The sequence below is a fragment of the Perna viridis genome, chromosome 12, assembly GCF_037379345.1.
Source record: "Perna viridis isolate PV_CMFRI_1.1 ecotype Kerala chromosome 12, ASM3737934v1, whole genome shotgun sequence".
In the NCBI taxonomy this organism is placed as follows: domain Eukaryota; kingdom Metazoa; phylum Mollusca; class Bivalvia; order Mytilida; family Mytilidae; genus Perna; species Perna viridis.
Window position 1 is genome coordinate 16,694,396 of NC_142456.1, and position 19,900 is coordinate 16,714,295.

At 32.9% G+C, this 19,900-nt stretch overlaps 2 protein-coding genes across 9 annotated transcripts in view; one reads left to right on the forward strand and one right to left on the reverse strand.

Annotated features, from left to right (window-relative positions):
- LOC148601475 (tyrosine-protein phosphatase non-receptor type 11-like) overlaps window positions 1-14,700 on the reverse strand; it is a 63,636-nt gene extending 48,936 nt beyond the window's left edge. For 2 of the 3 annotated variants that reach the window (XM_088554846.1, XM_088554849.1), the window contains exon 1: window positions 1,271-1,412. In XM_088554846.1, coding sequence (XP_088410972.1) covers window positions 1,271-1,338 — 68 coding nt within the window. In that variant the 5' untranslated portion in view covers window positions 1,339-1,412. Of the gene's footprint in view, window positions 1-1,270; window positions 1,413-14,582 lie in introns of those variants that run through there. The other variant, XM_088554848.1, reaches the window with a different exon arrangement.
- Window positions 128-19,695, forward strand: LOC148601476 (uncharacterized). 6 transcript variants are annotated; one of them, XM_088554853.1, is made up of 4 exons: window positions 128-259; window positions 1,610-1,682; window positions 5,703-5,763; window positions 18,401-19,695. In XM_088554853.1, the coding sequence occupies exon 4, from the start codon at window positions 18,401-18,403 to the stop codon at window positions 19,478-19,480; it is 1,080 nt and encodes a 359-aa protein (XP_088410979.1). In that variant the 5' UTR covers window positions 128-259; window positions 1,610-1,682; window positions 5,703-5,763; the 3' UTR covers window positions 19,481-19,695. The 6 variants fall into 6 exon arrangements, with proteins under 6 accessions (XP_088410979.1, XP_088410980.1, XP_088410977.1 ...); XM_088554854.1 differs by lacking the exon at window positions 128-259 and having other exon boundaries at window positions 1,544-1,682; window positions 5,703-5,767; XM_088554851.1 differs by lacking the exon at window positions 128-259 and having other exon boundaries at window positions 1,544-1,682.
- The last annotated feature ends 205 nt before the right edge of the window (window positions 19,696-19,900 follow it).

Sequence of the window (19,900 nt, forward strand, 5' to 3'; positions counted from 1 at the left end):
TACTGAAAGTATTCCATACATGTACATGTACGAATGTAGGTGGAAATTTCTACCTGCAGCATCCAAATTTTTTCTACCTACATGTACATGTGTACAATACATGTACTTCACTAAATTTAACATTAAATTGATGTACATGTATACTGGTACATGTATGTAATGAGGGAGCCTTATCTTTTGGAATTATGGACATCTTCTCTTGGACTTATGAAAGCCCTGAATACTGGCTAGTAATCAGAAGACATTTATTACAATTATTGTAAGTATAGAATTTAAAGCTATTTCAGGATCCCACAAAACCAATTACATGTACATATAAATTAGCTATATGTACCTATACATGTATAATATGATATCAAGGGTTACATTATTTTCTTACAAGAAGTGAAGAACAGAAAATGATTGCCTTTCATATCTTAGAAAAGCTATGCTTTGATTTGGATAATATAATCGGAGTTACATTTTTTTTCAACGCCGGTTAGGTTCTTGACAACAGCGACAGTTGAACAACGAAGACACACGTACGTACATCCACATGTTTCCCAAACTGTTTAAAAAACATCCTAATCACTTCTTTTGATAGAGAAAGACTAGAAAACTATTAGAAAAGATGACATTATTTTTACTGAAAACTAATCTGAACTTGTGAACTTTTATTTGTTTGGTTTAAGGAAGCGATGAATTTTCTCCATAAGGACAGTTACTTTTTGTTACTTCCGCAACATGACTTTTTTTTTAGTATATTGGGGAACCTTAAGGAAATTTAGATAGTACATGTAATAACCGTAGAGCTCACAAATGAAAATTGTAATATGTTTGATATACAGGTACATGTACATGTACATTGTATCAAGGATATAAACTCCTTTGCAAATGGTCTCCCTATTGATAAATACATGTACATGTACATGTAAATTGCAGAAAAATGAATCCCTTCCTTCTTTAAAAAGTTATCTGTGATCATTTCAAAGATTAAAAATAAAAAGAATAAAGGCTGTTTATCTTGAAAATGCAAATTTACTTCCCAGAGCAGACGGTCCTGGACTTTTCCAAGTTTCAAATCAATGGTTTACTTGAGGTCAACTATTTAGGTACCTAATGAAGGGTCAATAAAACAAGTGGACCTACATGTAGGTAAATCAAATTTTAAAAAGTCCAAGGTCAGAAACTGAGGGTCCCCCCTCCCACCTCAGATCCACACTAACTTGAACCCCTTATAAGTCTTATAAAAACCTTTAAAATGTGAAGACTGTACATCTGTAAATCATACCTTCTTTGCATAATGATTTTAGATACTCTTCCAAGTCCATCATCATTCCTACTCCCAACTGAGGACATCTTCAAGTAGCAATACAGTTTTATCTCAATCCTAAGTTTAAATCTTTATTAAGCAGCAGGGTGGTTGTCTCTGATTTTCCATTTTAATAGAAAATAATTCAGTCATTTCCTGAAGATCTTCCGTTTTTGATAGAAAAATGGGTATCACTTATCTATACCACTTACTGATAAAGGTGGAAGGAAGTTTAATTTTATTTTACTGTTCAATGAATCAGTTTTTTTCATACATTCAAAGGATTAAATCTTTTGAGTACTTTATATCTCCACACAGAGACAGATGAACCATGAACGACTAAACACCTCAATTTCCTGTAGAGACGAGATCTTGAATTTTCTATACTTTCGTAAGTATACACTTCTGTAGTCTGAGAACTCTTATTGATAAGTTAAACTCTTATTTCCTGAAAATCTTAATTTGTTTGAGATATAGTACTTCAAATTTTGCTTTATCTGCACATATTAAAATTGTATATTGACAAATGTTTCCTGGTAATTGTACCTATAGCACCATAATGTATTGTTAATCTTTAAGAAGTGAACATCTAATTTGTTAAGTACAGATGCGTTCTCGTAGCATCTAAATCTGTTCTTCAAGATATAAAGACATAACACAGAACCATGTCCATAATAGCAAGGTCACTCCTTATGAATATCAAGGTCACTCCTTATGCAAAAGAATGAAAAATTTATGTTGTCTTCCCTTGAGAGTAAAAAAATCCAGGACTTAAAATAGCATAAAGTTATGATAGCTCCACAAACTGCACTAATTATCCAAAAAGTCACGAGCTTTTATTTAATCTGGGAGTAATCCGTTTGAAGTAACTTTCAATATGTGATCATAATATGACCACTTTCAAGCAGAATCATCACTTTAAAACAATAAACAATTAATGTAGTGCAATCAACAAAAAGGTCAAAGTTCATATAAACTCAAAATGTTTAAGTATTTAAGTATCCAAATACAGAGTTCACATTTGAAGCTCCTTTCAAAGTAAGTTATGAAATATAACACACAGGTATGAACTGAAAGTTAAAAAAGGCTCAGAGTCCAATATCATAACACCTTTGACTGATAATATTTAAAACCCAACATCAAGGTGAACCTGTAAACATAATAGTCCTCAGTTAACACAGTCTCAGCTGGCCTATAAACACATTATTCACTATCACAAAGTGCAGATTATTTTCCTCATTTTTAAAACAACCTGAGGCCAATCGTCTGAACTTGAATGAAATATAAACGGTTTTTTAGCAGGAACATGTAGTTACATTTTGCAAGATAAAATTTCCAGTAAATAGGAAGTAAAATGTACTAATTTTAAGACATACACAAGTACAAAAGATTTGAACCCATGAGAACAAAAGGGTATACCTATATGTGTTCACGAATTTGATTTCTTACTGAAAATTTAAATCCCCTTGCTCACATTATATATTATTTACAACCCCAAGCAAGATTCAGGTGTACAAAAATACTTTTGAGGCTGCCACAAGTGAGCTTGTAAATGTACCAATGTACCAATGCACATGTACATGAAAACCGGGTGTACTAGTCCACTTATCAGCAATTTACTGTATGTACCATATGTACATTTGAATTTTATTAATACATGTACATCTGACAAAGGATAGAACTAGTCATTCTTCAATTTTCATACAGCATTATTTTCTTTCTCCAACTAAATAAGGCCTTTTCCTCTTGAATGATTTGATTAGAAAATTAGACAAAACAATAAAGCACTGATTGACCTCTTTAAAACTGGTCCAATAACTCTGATTTTAAGATCAGTCCAGGGAATGGCTCCACAATGGTCCACATCAGTTCAAAATAATGCATTCTCTATTGATTAGATTTTGCCATTAATACTTGATACAAAATGTACTTCTCTCATTGTCATTACTGTCATTTCGTCAATTTTTTCAGCAGTTACAGGCTTAAAGCAACTTCAGATATTTATAATGGCCAGGATAACCATACATGTACATTTTCCAACTTTTACCAGATTTTTACATTGAGCAATACATGATTTCACTTTTACTTCTTTAACTTTTGTCTCATCGACAAGTAAAGTCATCAATGCATTATACATATACATGCACAATTATTTTCAGGTTTTTCATCAAAAAGGAAATTTACCAGCTATTTATATTTCTTCAAAAATCTTGACTATTTAGCTGGTTTCAACTTGCCCCTTTTGATTTAAAAAGGTTTAAAAATCACATTTTCAAAGTCATGTAAATGTACAAATCATTGCACAGAAGTATACATGTGCCTATATGTATACATTTTGTGTATGTTCTAAAAAGTAACCACATTCACATTTGAAAAGATGTGAAAATACATAACCATAAATTATATTTATGAAGTAAATATACCAGGTATTAACACAACATGTAACACAACCATTACATTTGTACCATGTCTCACCTCAGGCCCACTCATTGTTGTAATCATTATCTTTTTGACTTGTCTTCAATTCTAATCATAAATTTTGTGAATATGTACAAAAATTGTATGCATGTATTCACAGAAATTTCCCAAATCCAATCTTAACTTTTAACCACATCTCTATAGGTCTTACCACCCACTTTCTCAAGAGCTTGTTAAGAGTCTAAAATAAGATTTTATAAAATGGGGAAAGCTGAGGAAGTCTTAAACAATGCATATACATGTACAAAACACTACATATAACATGCACATACCCTATACATGTACACTGTATGGACATCAATTAAGATGGTTCGACCTTGCCAAAAGTACATGAAATGTGTACATATATGTACATGTAAATCTGTATATGTACATGTATGTAAGTATATTCTCTTTGAAATGATTTTCATTTTGAGCCCAGGGCCTTGGATTTTATGTCGGATAAAAAAGAATTTTTTATTTATACATCAACAACAACTGAATTCAATATTTTTTATTTGTAAATTTGAAATTTTTCATGATAACCAATTCATATTGTAGATTTTCTCAAGTATTGGTTGCTACTTTGACATAAATGTTAAATTTTGTGGACGACAATTTGATGTTTGTGATGTGAAGTTTTGGTGGGAGAAAGTCCAAGAGTGAAATTACCTTAATTATTTTATGATGAGAATTATCGAAAAAAATTTACAAAGGGAAAAATTGGGTAAATCAAAGTAATCTATATACTAATGTTAATTAATGGACGTGCAAATTTTTTTCCCAAAACATAGAACATCTTCCTTTTTTTAACAAGATTCAAGCAACAAGATACAAATACTGTAGCATGCACATGTACAGTATCATGCAGTCTACAAGTGATATGACACCCAATGAATAAACATTAATAGAATATGTTCCAGTATTTTGAATTAAAGAATGGCTAAATGAATATTTGAGTACAGTATCAGCAAAATAAGGCCATTCTAAAAATGTTCATTCCAATCATAATCTTTCTTGAGTAAATAGTAGTCCTAGGCCCTGTTTCTTGCTTGGGTTTTATAGAAAAAAATCTCGAACTCTGATTCTTCTCAAATCTCCCTTAACTCAAATTATGACCAATCAAATCACTTGATATTATGGTTTTGAGGAAACACTGATGGATTTGAAGAAATTTATGAAACCCAAGTCATAGCTCAAAGCTACTTAACATCCTAATTGGCCTGTAAAAATGCCAATTATAGGCCAAAGATACTAAGTACCTACATTGTATATAATTTTTTTTCCCAAAATAGGGTTTGCATGGGCCTATGAACCAAAATATTAAAGATAAAAACTGCAACCACTGTGACACCACAATAAGTGAACATGCTGTCTTAGCAACATTTTAGGAGTCCAGATAACAACTCAATCTACTTTAAAATACATGTACATGTGGATATGTGCACAATGTACATGTATATATTTAAAAGCTGACATATATTCATAAAAAATGCGCTCACAGAAGTTTAAACTAACAAAAACAAAGCCTGCAAAATACATGTACATTGTGTATATACTGTAGATTTATACGTTGACATACATTCATAAAAATACGCGGTCATAGAAGTCAAACATGGACAAAAACCAAATGTAAAATGCATTGAACCTCTTGAATTCAGCTAGGGAGATTTAAACCCATTTACATGGGAAAAAAGGAAATGTAATTTTGTATATCATACAGGTACATATTTATGATTTTTTTTACATCTTGATTTACAGCATGTAAATAAGTTTTAAACTATCCTTATCTAAGTTTTGTATTTACATAAGTTAAGTTATATTTCACACAACTATCAACTGTGGATGTTAAAAAACTTGTCAATACCCTATTGAGGCTAGACCAGGAAGTTTTGTTCAAAATACCATAACTATGTCACCTGGAATTTTAAATTTCATAATATTGTTTTTTCAGAAGATTAATGACTTGTAAGCTTAACAGCCTAGCCACACAACAGAAACATCTATAAGTACATGTAAGTAAGTATATCTGTAATGTAATGTGTGACATGTGTATACATGTACATGTACTTGAACAAGAACAACAAAATCAGTTTTTTTTTTGGTTGTTTTTTTTTAATGATCAGTGGATATTCTAATTAGGGTAGGTTCAAGATCTGGGAACAGGGCCCCTTAATTTCTGACCTAGGACCTTTGAAATTTTATTTACAAAAATATACCTAGGTCTTTGATATTGAAATCCTCAACCCTTTTTACCAACTTTTTGTAAGGGATTGTAAGTTTTTTTCAGTTGGACCATTGGTTTGAAACTTGGGAAAGTCTAGAATCTTCCACTCTTGAATGTAAATTTGAGCCCCTATATATATTTTTGTGAGTATTTTGCTCTTATTCATTTACTTCCTTGTACATTGCACCAGAAAGGGCTACAAGACCTATACAATGTAAGTCTATAGTGTTCAGTGCAACACTTGCCCTGGTGAGTCAGCAATCATGGAGTTTCCTAGTTTTTCAAAAAGGCAAGGATTATCATCAAACACCATGTTATAATACTTTTCTTTTTAAAACTTCATTCCTAAAACTTTGGGAACGAACTTTGAAAAAAAAAGAACCTACTCCAGGTCTTTATAAATCATCATTTTGTAAATACTGAACATGTATTGTAAGTTGATATTGCCAATGCTTCAAGAATTAGCCACTCACAAAGTTAAATTAAGTTTGTACTAATCTGTCCTGGGTTCCCATGAGTTTACTGTAATTTTATTAAGAGCTTTCCGGGACATCTAAAGAATCCATTTTGTACAATACATAAGCTCCGTGAACATGTGTTCATGTCATGTGTTTATTACTTCATTTTGTACATGTAGCACATACATCAATGTAGGTCTAGGCAGAGAAATATTGTCATTAACTGTTAATAAATTAATTAGAGATAAAAACTGTAATCTGATTGTTTGAAATAATTTTGTTATATCTCAATGGATAAAAAAAAATATTGACATGCCCCTATTCAATTAAATTCAGTGCTACTTTTCTAATGTTTAAAGATACAAATATGTTCTAAAATTAATTTATAGGAATTGGCTATGATAAAAATTTTGTCTATTGAAAAATAGCATATATATAGATTGTACATTTAGTTGCTAAGAAAAGTCGGTGTAACAAAAATGTCATTATTCTAGACTTTACGACAAACGTAATGACATTTCATTCAGAATTGTCAACTTTCCATTCATCTATGGCAACATCCCTTCGGCTCCTGCGTATGGAGTGTTCATATCACAATTCATACGTTATGCCAGAGCTTGCCGAAACTATGCAGAATTTTTGTATCGCGCTAGAACTCTAACAAATAGGCTTCTGGAACAGGGTTATGTTGCTAAAAGATTGAAGTCATCACTACAGAAGTTTTATGGTCGTCATCATGAACTCGTGGATCGTTATGGTATATCCATCAGCACCATGAAAACTGATTTATTCAATGGGTCATGGTTTTCCTTTCCTTGTTTGTCTACCCTAGACTTGACCTTTTATGAGCAACTCTGCAGGTGTTTCTACAAAAGCAGAGGACACTTACCCTACCGGTGCACCTGGTCCATGCTCCCAGTTTTTAGTGGAGTCAGAGTTGCTCATTTACTTTTGTTGCTTTGTATGTATGATTTTAGTTACTTTATGTTCTTTGTTGTGTATGTCTGTTTTCCATGTCTGGTCTTCGTCCCTGGATTACATTCTTTTGATTACTGCTATAACCTTGGTTCCCTTGATTACTCTTAAAGGCTTGAAGTTTCTGTACGTCTTTAGTTGGTATTGAACAGGAGGCAAAAAGATCTGAATTTGGGAACTGCTGTATCACCTGTATGGAACCCCTAAATAAGGTTGAATATTACTTGGAAAATACATGTACTAATTGCTGAGTAAAGTGCAACAGAAATATTTGTTTTGGGCAGACAGACCAAAACAGCTTTAAGAAATAAGATATACCACTGCCTTTTACAGTTGGGTTACATGTGTAATTACTTGTACAGTGTTTTTGAACTTTTTGAGATGAAAGGATCATTATGACTTTCTGGCGCTGAATTTTAGGAGTCACAGTCTTTTTTTGGTTCACTATTTTGGTAAATTGTGCAAAAATTTTTTTTATTTCATTCACAGATTAAAATTTTATCTTTTTTCACTTGTTGATCAATCAGTTTTTCAAACTTTCTGTCAGCCATGTTCTCCCTACAGTACCAATCACAGCATTAACTGTTGGCTTCAATTTGCTAAACTTTTCATGAACAGTTTTAGTAAATACCTTGAACTGTTTTTATTACTTTGCTAGTCTGTGGTCACCAATAGAATGATGTGGATCTAATGCTGATTGTTGACAATTTTTAGAACCATCAAGTCCAAAAGGATTACACCATTTACTGATGATTGGAATTTTCAATTTCATCAATTTGTTGTATCATCAAATTGTAGCCAGGAATATTCAATAAACCAGTGGTTACTGAAGGTCCTTCAAATCAATGCACCTTTTGAGCTTCCATTGTAGTTAATGTTGGGACCATTCTTGATTTCTGGATTCGACTGTTTATTCAAATAAATGGGTTTTGTAAACAAAAAGTTCAACAACGTCACCATATTTGATGAATGAAACATGAGCATTACGCACATCTCTGCCAATTACATCTAACTTGTTTGCTGAAGGCTACTGTAATCAGCCCAGTTGTGCAGAATGCTAGGTTTAATTGGTTCCTTATGAGAGTGAACATGGGAACATGATCTCAAAATGTAAAATTTTTACATTTTTACCTGTGTCAAGATGACTCTTTGGATGATGTTTTAGGTGATAAAAAACATTTTTTATGCGTAAATTACGCAGAGATTTTCTTTAACGGATTCATTGCATGTAATATAATTTTCCCATAGAAAGCAATGCAATGTCAGTGAGCAATAAATTTCCAAATTGCACTAGCACAAATATAGTTTAAAATTAGTGATGTTACCTGTGCAAAAGTTCCATTTAAAAAAATAATATAAAATTGAACTTGGGATCATATTTCCCAGTACTCATGCTATAACCCTACAGTATTACATGTATTTCAAAATTACAGGAATCCCAAATTAACTTAATAGCTTCAATTTTTACTGTCTTAATAAAACAACCCAACTGAGGCTAGTTGAAATATTTTATATTGTAATTAGTAAATGGACAAGGGGAAATAACTCGAGAAAATTTCTCAGAGTTTTTTAATGGTACTGAAGTACAAGTTTTTCAGAAACACATATTTGTTTGCCCTTACATCAAATTGCTGGTGTTATAAAAGCAGACATTGGATTTAAGTGCATGTACATGTATACTGTACATGTAGTTTTGAACCAAACTTTTAATATAAAAAAGAAACTGTTGAATAAACAATTTTAAAAACTTTAGAAACAAGTACAATGCTGAAGATATACATGTATAATTGGTTGCTTAAAAGCATGTCATATTTAGTTTTTAAAGAGGTAGACCTGGGGTAAGGGACATAACTTTTGAAATCAGTGATATGTTTGTATCATATTCAATTTCACCAAAGTCTGTCAAGCTTCCGTTTGAAAGAGAATGAAACCAATCCAAATTACTTTGATGCTTGCATAAAATTGATGTAACATGCTAAATACAACACATTCCGATGATTTGTAAGAGTTGTGTCCCTTACTCTAGGTCTACATCCTTCAGTTAAGGTTAAACAGTACAGATGTTTTGAACAATTTCCATGTTAGAGAAAGAAGAAAAGAAATTTGTATTGTAATTTTGTGTACATGTATAATGTACATGTACTGGTAGTCACATGATCTTTTTAAATGGAAGTAGCAAATCTTTTAAGTTAAACAATTCTGAAAAAAGACACATTTTGGGTCAATAATTATTGCATACTTAAAGACAAGTATGGACACACCATTCAAACTTAATACAGCTTTGAATTTTGATTATGATTAGATATTTCACACGGTATACGAAATTGACTAGAATTGAAGCAGTCATTCTTTTTGGTTCCATGTTCCTAATGGTTGAACTCAAAACCTCCAAAATCAATCCAAACCTTTTGGGGGTATGGCACTTGTGGTACAGTTTAAAATGATTCATTCCCTCTCAAATCATTATCAAGAAATAAATTACCAACAAATAACAATTGTTTCTGGTCCCTTTGTGGCCCCTTATTCTTACTTGGCCCAAGCCACAAACCCCAATAAAGCAATCCCAGTCTCCCTTTGACGGTTATGGCACCTTGTAGTAAAACTTACATGAGATCCATTCATTTTTATTCCAGTTAATGTCCCAACCAGTGATCAGGAAAGAATTTTTCAAATAGGCCATTTTCAGCATTTATTACAAGTATTCAAGATTTAAACAGCCATTTATAACATTCTAAGTAAAATCCTGTTACTTTGATGGGCCATTTCCAGCTTCAATGGTCATATGGCCCCTGCCGTCCCCAATCACTGGTCCAAATATTGGGAAAATGCTTGTTTCAGGCCCCTTATTACAAAAGTCTTAACCCCCCCCCCCCCAAAAAAAAAAAAAATCAATCCAAACCTTCCTTTGCTGGCATGGAACCTTATGGAACCTTGTTATAAAACTTCAAAGTGATTGATCCATAGATTAATAGGCAAGTAAAATGTTGAATTTGTAACCACCAAAATCAATACCAGTCTGACTGTCACGGAACATTATCATCGACTTCCCAATGCTTTGACTGCAGTTATATAAAGATGTAGTTAAATTATATTAAATGCTTGTTTTTGGCCCCTTTTGGGTCCATACTAATTTAATAATGGTTAGGGTCATAACCCCCAAAATCATAACCAACCTTCCTTTAGTGGTTTGGAATCTTGTTATAAATTTTATAAAGAACCAACTAATATCCAAGTTATTATTGCACAGAAAACCACAAGTATCTATATGGATGACAACAACATGGACGACAACAGCGCCATACCTTTATACAACCCCAAATATTTTGCCCTCATATGAAAAAGTAAATTGTACATGTACAATACATGTATAAATATTTATACACAATACGTTATCAAAATATCACTCATGAGCTTGTAAAAAAAAATTGGTTTCTAATCAAACACTTAAAATTTTGACCTAAATGTACAGTACATTGTACTTGTACAATGTACAATGTATGTGATTACTCAAATGATACTATGATTAAGTTCCACCTTTTCATTAACTGACTACAAATGGGAATGTCTAAATACCTGATAGAAACACGTATTCATGTAATTTCCTGCTGCATTGTATTATTTTTACATACAAGTAATTATTGAAACAGTCCCTTGCAGTCAACGTACATTGTAACAAATATAATGAGAATAGGTATGGTGAATATGTCAAAGAGACAACTCCATGAGGATGAAAATGTCAGCCCAAGGCCATGTACATACATGTATATGTATTGTAAACTAAGTTGTTAATTGTTCATTATCAAATCTTTCCAAACACATGAAGGACTAGGATTATTCCCCTTTGACCATACTGAATTCCTAAAGAAATAACTTGACAGGATCAAAACAACATAGCTAAATGTCTACATAAAATTATACTACTGTATTTCAATATGCTGTACTGTAGTGGAAAAAAAGTAGTGGCAGATCCAGAAGTTTAAAAAAATTCTGATAGTTAAGCATTTCAAAGTACAGCAAATTTGATGCCTTGGGAGAACTCTGACTTGTCTGAATCCTCACAGCATTTATTGTTAATCAGAATGAGACGGCCTCTTCAGCTAGTCATTTCCGGCCACCTAAAAATGCATCCAGTTTCTAAAATTAACTACTTTTCAAAGAGTAATCAAGGGAACCAAGGTTATAGCGGCAATCAAAAGAATGTAATCCAGGGACAAAGGCAAGACATGGAAAACAGACATACACAACAAAGAACATTAAGTAACTAAAATCATACATACAAAGCAACAAAAGCAAATACAACCTACATGTAATACATGTAGTACAATGTACATATCTTTATTTTGATAATTAGTTTTGTTAACCAATTACTTTCTTTAATTGATGCCAACCATAAAAAACAAACCTTGATGAACCTCGCACATACACGTAGTTAATGATGTGTGTCTGGTCAACAAATGGATTTCAATAAATTTTAACACAATACAGGACGGTTAGGAAGTATTCATCAACAATAAATATTTACTTTAAAAAAAGTCTGAGTCCCTTGTTACAACAGAAATAAAGAAACTGAATATAAATTACACAAATGTACAAACTAAGAACAATTAGCAGTTAACCGACATCAGCTCCAGAACAGTGTAAACCTACAAAAAGTAAATGTACATGCATACCCATAATCCCAAAAGGAATTAGCATACCCACAAAACTGTCTAAATTTAATCTGGCCATACTGGTTGGCATACCCATAATAACTTTATAGGGATTCAGTGTTTGGGGCTGTTCTCTGACTTGGCCTCCCACTGAGAAAACAGCTCCAAACATTGAATCCCAAAAGGAATTGTGTGTACTGATGTAGCATATCCACACAACTGCCAGTCTAATATATCTATATCTGATCTGGCTATACTGGTTGTGGGGTTCATTTTAAGCCTATATTTTATAAAAAAATCAGGGCATATGAAAGTACATGTATATAGTCATCATGTATACTCTGTTCCCACAATATCCCAGGTCCACACTGTATCGTGATATAGCTAGATCAAGAACATGGAATGATGCACATTTTCAGTATTTGTCATGCTTGACTTAGGGACTAAGTGTAAACTTTGAAACCGCATATTTGTTAAGTTTTCTCTACGATAGGAAAATTAGGGACCAACTCAAAATTTTTTGGTACCTTTCAAAATTTTCCATGGTCATGTTTGGAAAATTGCTGTCAACTGAATGAAGATAAATTTAGGATTTGAAAGCTATCCACTGAAAAGTTGTTGAAGTGCATCCCTAAAAATTACCACAGAAAGGTTTTTGATAAAAATGATTTTAGAGAATTTTTTTTTTCATATAATGGGAACATTTTAATTTGGAAGCAGGTCGATCCTTTCCCTGGTTTTTCCTTCCCCAAGGTGATCTGTCTCCACTAATACATTGTACATGTAATTATATTGTATAAATTTATGTGCATAAAATTTAGTATCATATACCAAAACTGCCAATTTCAATTATGACTATGGTCATCATACTTTCAAGGTACCAAACAGTGATGTCACTAAGTTTTTAAGTAGCTGGCTCTGGGGTAAATGGTGCAATATCCTGCATTCTGGGGCTCTTTTGGGCCATTGTACAGGACAATAAGATTACAATTTTTATACAAGTTTCTGTTAGTTAAGCCTAAAAAATGTGATATTTTTTAAAAATTTTGAACAAATTGTTTATTATTGAAAAGCATAGTTAACCACTCCCATATCAATCTTTTCTCTCATTACACGCTTGAACCGTCAATCGATCCAATCTTGTTGAAAATTTTGTTTTGACAAAAATGGCACTTGTCATACCCAATGACCTTGCTAGTATTTTATCGAATTAAAATAAGATATTAAATATCATCGATAATATGATTGTTAATTTATATCTACCATTGTCACTGTCTGTCTTTTTGGCCTTAGCTGGCCCTGGTGACAAAAAACTACAGATAGATGATTGTCCCTGTGTCACAGGCTTTGACCTTTTACGGCCCGACATGTTGCTTTTTGCTGACCGGAAACGAAGTATTTTTAGTTCGGTAAAAATAAGAAAGTCTATATTTAGAAACAGGGAAAAAATGTGGACTATTTATTTTAGCAACCGAACAATGCATTAAAGTCACACCGATGCGTCATTCAAGTGCAATCTTTAATATTTGTGGATGAATATTGTCAGTATATTATATAAAGAGGGTCTGGAAGAATATTTCATGAATTTTATTTTTATGGGGTACGAAAGTAGCCGGCGACGTTTGAAAGAGTAGCTGGCGATTTTTGCTGGCTGCCGGCTTCTAATGACATCCCTGCCAAATGTAGATATCTAAACTGAAGAAACTATAAGGTTTTGTATATTTTTTCAGGGTTTTGCAGGCTGTTTCATTTACACATGTATATGTTAAAAAAAAATCTTGATTAAAAACAAGTAGAATGAAAATTATAACCCTTTAATGATAAAAATAAGTTAAATTGACAAATTACTTTTCATTTTGTAATGTAATATTCATCTGGAAGTACTCTAAACTGTATTCAATTAGGTCTAATACTTTTATGAACTAGAATCTATTCATTTATAAATTGTAAAACTTAAGAAAAGACATACATGTACAGAAAAGGATAAGATAATTTATTTTCAGTATTTATGTTTAATATTTTAATTGTATGAAATCCTAATGCATAGCCATAATGCAACTAACTTACTAAGCATCCAGTTTTATCATTGGGGACAGATTGATTGGGGATGGATCGACATGAAATCTTTAATTTTAGGCACTGAAATTTACCTTTTCTTTTTACAAGCACTCACTCAGTAAGTTTCTGAGTGTTAAAGATCCTGTATCAAAAAAATATGTTAAATGCAATGAATGGTTAGATCTTGTACTAACTTCAGAGGAAATAAATATCCACTTCCCAAAGCCAAAGACTTCTTTCCTCGGTATAGAAAACAGTAAATACCGTGATACAGTGAGACCCTAGCAATGGCAATTTATTGTACACATTCAATGATGTTGTGTATCTAATCCCAAAAGGGATTATTGTGTATCTTGCATGATTTTACTGCAAAAACACGCGATGTAGATTTCTACAACTCAAGACGAAATGACAATATATTGTTACTCATTACTTAATACAACATTCAATATCTGACCGACCAGTACCTTCTTGAGGTCATTATTTGCTCCACTCGGCAAAATAAGGATAGTTGTGTTATATTCCAGCGGAAGTGCACAAATCAAATGTAGTCTCGTTCTGGAAACGTCGTGTTCTAATAAATGTTTAATCCAAGAAGGTGCAATTAGCGGGAAATATGAAAAGGGTGCGCGTGTTGGCTAAGGTTTTAAACATATATGCTGTACTAGAAGTAACAGAAACAAAACATAAACTGGAGTCCTACTCTATCACGACAGCTAATTGTTTTCTAGACTGAGGAAAAACAGGCCTGTGAAAAATAGATTTTTATTTTGTCTTAAGTTAAACTACATCTTTAGAACCTTTCGTTCCATTAAGCCTATTTTTCTGATACAGTATCTTTAACACCCAGAAAATTCTGTGCCTAAAAATGTTCGAATTGCATTACTTTGTATTCAAAAATTCTCTATAGTTATTTCTTTAAAAAAAACTTGCAATGGTAATTTGTAGGTATGCACTTCAACAACTTTTCAATGGATCATGATAACTTGAAATCCTTATTTCATCTTCATTCAAGGACAGGAAAATTAGGGACCAACTCGAAATTTTTAAGTGATTTTTGGCCATTTTCTAAATTTTTTATGGCCGTGTTCAGAAAATTGCTGTTAAACTGATATAACTTGACAAATATGTGGTTTTAAAGTTTACACTTAGTTCCTATGTCAAGCACAACAAAATTTTAATGCTGATAATGTGATATGACAACCCTGCCATCTTACATGCTAATGCATTACTAGTAGATACATAGCATGCATATCGAGGATCAACATAGAATGTTAATAACATCCCATAATACTTCTTATATATACAACATATAACTAGTACATTTTTCTGTGATCCAAAATATTTTGGTGTGTTGTTTAGTTTTCATGTTGTTGTTGTTTCTTTATTCTTGCGCATTGTAAAAAACGGTTGTTTAAAGTAAATGTAAAGAATCGCCTGGATGAAAAAAAACCCCGATTTTTTTAAATCCGTATGAAGTGCCACTGGCGGATCCAAAGGTGAGGCGGGATGAGCCACCCTTTATCAATTAGGGGAAAAAAATGAAAGCAGCGTATATATGTGTAAATGCAAGAATTGATCAAGTATTTTAAGGATCACCTGGCCCCTTCCTAGGTGAATGATTATCTAGATCTACCAATTAGTGCCCGCTTTGTGCATCATCACCCACGACATGCGATGTGCCATCTGGTAAATGTAAGCGATGACCATTTGATATTGAATTAAATGATCGAAGGGCTTAGAAGATACTTTTCGGACCAAAAAAATGTATTTGCCCTATATTGACGGTTAAAACATTAATATCATTTTTTCCAAATACAGTAAAAGCATTATGTTCCGGATCAGATTGATTTGAAAGGAACATTCATTTAGTATTTATTTTTCCCATACTCACGATTTATTTTCAAAATATTATTTTGCACATGTTTTATCACAAAGAACTTAGTTTTTTTATATGGAAATAATGATTAGATTTGATTTGATTATATGTTTTAAGTTATTCCACACCCTCCTCTCTAATTCAGATCTTCTGCACCAAGCATTTTAATAATTTACTTGTTTATGCTCTATAAGAATAGAAAAACACAAAATGTTCTGATCATATACATGTATACCCATGCATCTCATTTTGATCATACATACTAGGTATACAATTGATTCGAACACCTTGTTCACTTTTTAAATAAGTTAAGTTTATGTTGACAAATATTTAAATGTAAAAACCTCCACGTCACTAATTTCCATTTCTATAAATAGAATTATATTGGGTGTGTAATTACAATATTGTTTCAGATTTACAGGATGGTATATGTGTAAAGGTAAGCTTGAAAATACTTCTTAACGTCATATTATCATTTAAAAAGGCGCGACTTGAATAAATTAAATAAAATGATTAATGGAAATAGTATAGAAATTTGCACCAACATATATAGCAGTTGATATCTCCAGGCATTTGTACTTATTCAGGACAGGACCGTTTTTATCAGTATTCAATGTTAGGATTAAATGGTGTAGGGGGACTATATATGGCGTGAGAAAACAACACTGGTAAAATCATAGAAAAAATTATGGGGCAAAACATCTACAGTGTATACCGGCATCCCCACCCCCAAAACAAAGGCATTTATTTAACTTTACAGTGTGTTAAATCTATCAGAGTTCGTGCAAGTGAAGTTCGAGCGTACTAAACTTTGCAGTTAGTAACTTCTGTAGAAGTATGGGGCAAATCATGTACAGTGTATACCGCCATCCCCACCCCCAAAATGAAAGCGTTTAAATTTACCAGTGTGTTAAATTTAATCTACAGAGTTTGTGCAAGTGAAGTTCGAGCGTATTAGCCGTACTAAACTTTTCAGTGAAGCCAATAAATATTTACATGTCTAAAAGAAGCAAGATTTAATCAATATAATGTTCGTTCATTAAAACTGTTCGGGAAAGTTACATCATCAAATCTATATTTTAAAACAAACTTTAGTATTTTCTAAAATTCTGATTTACTTTACATTTTAATATATGTGTCTCATCATCAATAACTCCAAAATTACTGCGTAGTCTTTCAGTACATGGAGTTTTATTATAACGACTTAACGTGATTAAACTACATTCATAATGATTTGGCTCATCAACCGCAACTCTAGGTTGTTCTTCTGTGTGTTTTTTTTTTTACGTCTTGACATACGGATCTCGCACGACCGCCCCGTACGGGGGATTCTATTAGTATGTCTGTTAGTAGATGGAGTTAGCGAAGCCAAGCCTTCTTCACAATTTTCATTGTTAGTCATTTATAGTTCAGATAGGTATGTTGTTTCAAAAGGTTGCAATAGCGTGCGTAACGTCCTACGCCTCGGGCAATATCAGTTTTCATGGTCCATATCACTACACCCTTGGCAGTCCGTATTTCGTGATAAAGTCCCAACAATCATAAACTATTCTATAAATATTGTTCATTAAGCATTCATAATTTAAAACTCCATTAGACAATTATCCCATTTGGATTTGAACCACTGTAATTTGAACTTTAAAATAAAAAAAAAAACAGTTGGGTACAAGTGAAAATTTATTCATCTATACCAAGTGAGGTAACTTGATTTGCTAGGCCAAGTTACAATACTTTTAAGTAAACGTACAGTGACTAGATCATACTGTCTACGTTGTAAAAAGCTACACGATTTTATTGTTGATTTGTGCAATTCAACTCAAACCAAGTGTCAATATTTCAAGGGGGTGATAAAAAACCATTCTAATTAAAGTATCATTAACCCAGCTGCATTTTCTTCATATCGGATTTAGTAACTTTTTCTCTTGAAAATTGAATGTATGGAGAGTGGCACCAACAATTTTTTTTTTCGTATTGAAAAACTTGCTTTTCTTAATGTATTATATTCGTTTTTATCGAATGACATAAAAGGTTGGAATTCTGTTCCTCCTTACTTCAAATCAGAAAATAGCTCGCCAGACAAATTAACCTCTTGAAGGGTTGGAGTATTATAGACTACTGGCGATTGAGTGTTTAAGTATTTTTACGGTGAACTCTTTGTATTGTGACAGCGGTAGCCAAACCCTGACAATTTTTATTTCTTACGGAAAACTTAATTCGCACATTTTGAAGTGTACTTACCGAGTTTCTTTGCGAGTCTTTCCTTATACCAATTCTTGAAAATGTATTATTTTAAACTCTGTCCTTGTTTCGGTTTTTCATGTTGGCTGCCACCGACTACAAAAACAATCATAGTACATCTTAAGTGCCTTCGCAGTTGGAGTAAATATTTGTTATCTGTCGTTACAGATGGTTTACATCACAAAGAAACACAGAAAAGAGCTAAAGGGTCATGGGTTTACTGTAGTAAAACAGGTAGTCCCGGAATCCCATTGTGACTCTTGGGTACATGAGTATCACCAATGGCTGTCTCAATTTGAGGACGGTGAGTGGCCCTTCACAGCTCACTCGCTACTGCAGAGATACAATACGGGTAATCTGGAGACGACCTGGAAAGCAAGATTATCCACAAAAAAAGTTTTTAGTGAATTATGGGGCACCGAGAAGCTCCTGACAAGCATTGACGCTATAGCAATCGGGAGACCTCCAGAAACGAGCGAGGAGGACTTTGCTAGTCCAGGAAAACACTGGCTGCATAGTGATCAAGATGCGACGAGGAAAGGATTGCACGCGTATCAAGGAGGACTTTACCTTGAACATGCTGAAGAAGACGATTGGACGTTTCACGTATTAAAAGGATCTCATACATTCCTAGATGAATTTTATGAGTCTAATCAAAATGCTGCTTTAAGAAGTAGTTTAAATAAGTATTACCATATGAGAGACGAAAATATTGAATGGTTTAAAAACAAGGGCTGTGAGACAGTTCGCGTTTCGGTTCCAAAAGGCGGTATGGTACTATGGGATTCTCGATTAATTCACGCTAACGCGAGACCATTAAAAGGACGAAATAATCCTGGACGGTGGAGGTTCGTTGTGCTGGTTTGTATGGCCCCTGCAATATGGGCCCCCAAAGATGACATTGAAAGGAAACAAGAAGCCTACAATTCTTTGTCAATGACGACTCATTGGCCTAGTCAAGGCGTAAATTCGATGAAATCAGAGATTCCATCATACTGTCGACGAGATGTAAAAATACCGACAAACCATTGCGAAATAGCAAAAACCAAAGCTACAAAGCAATTGTGTGGCGTTGTTCCCTATGATTTTGAGGATGGACTAAGTAATGGCCCAGATTGGACTCCGGAATGGGACAAAAATCATGGTATCCACACTAAAAGCAATCATGCATCGAACAGTTTCTATCTTAAACTACTGGCACTGTCTCTGCTTTTGGCATTATTTGCATATATTGTGACTTTCCTGTGATATTTGTTTTATTTAAACCGATGTCTTTTTATATTTTGTATGTAGAACTTTTCTATATGTTTGAAATCTGTTCACATATAGTTGCATTCTTATTTTCTATGGAGAAACCACTTACAATTATTACAGTAATATTTCTACATTTAATTTAGATCATAAAGTATGATAACTAATTAAATTATAATTAAATTAAAATAAAAAAATCTACATTGCACCAACTCTAGAAGATTTCAAAAATTTAACCTAAAAATTTTTTTAACTGTGCGTCCCCTATCTAAAATCCAGGATCCGCCCCAGGACTATTCAGTGATATTGGCATTCTTATACACAAAGGATATACAAGTCATCCAAAATTCTTTGTCTTGGCGAGGATCCAGATATTTTGAAAAAAGGGGATCAAGTAGAAAAGAGAGGTTCAGCTTA

Excerpts from the sequence above, each read along its gene's own strand:
- LOC148601476 (XM_088554853.1), top strand. The coding sequence starts at position 18,401 with ATGGTTTACATCACAAAGAAACACAGAAAAGAGCTAAAGGGTCATGGG.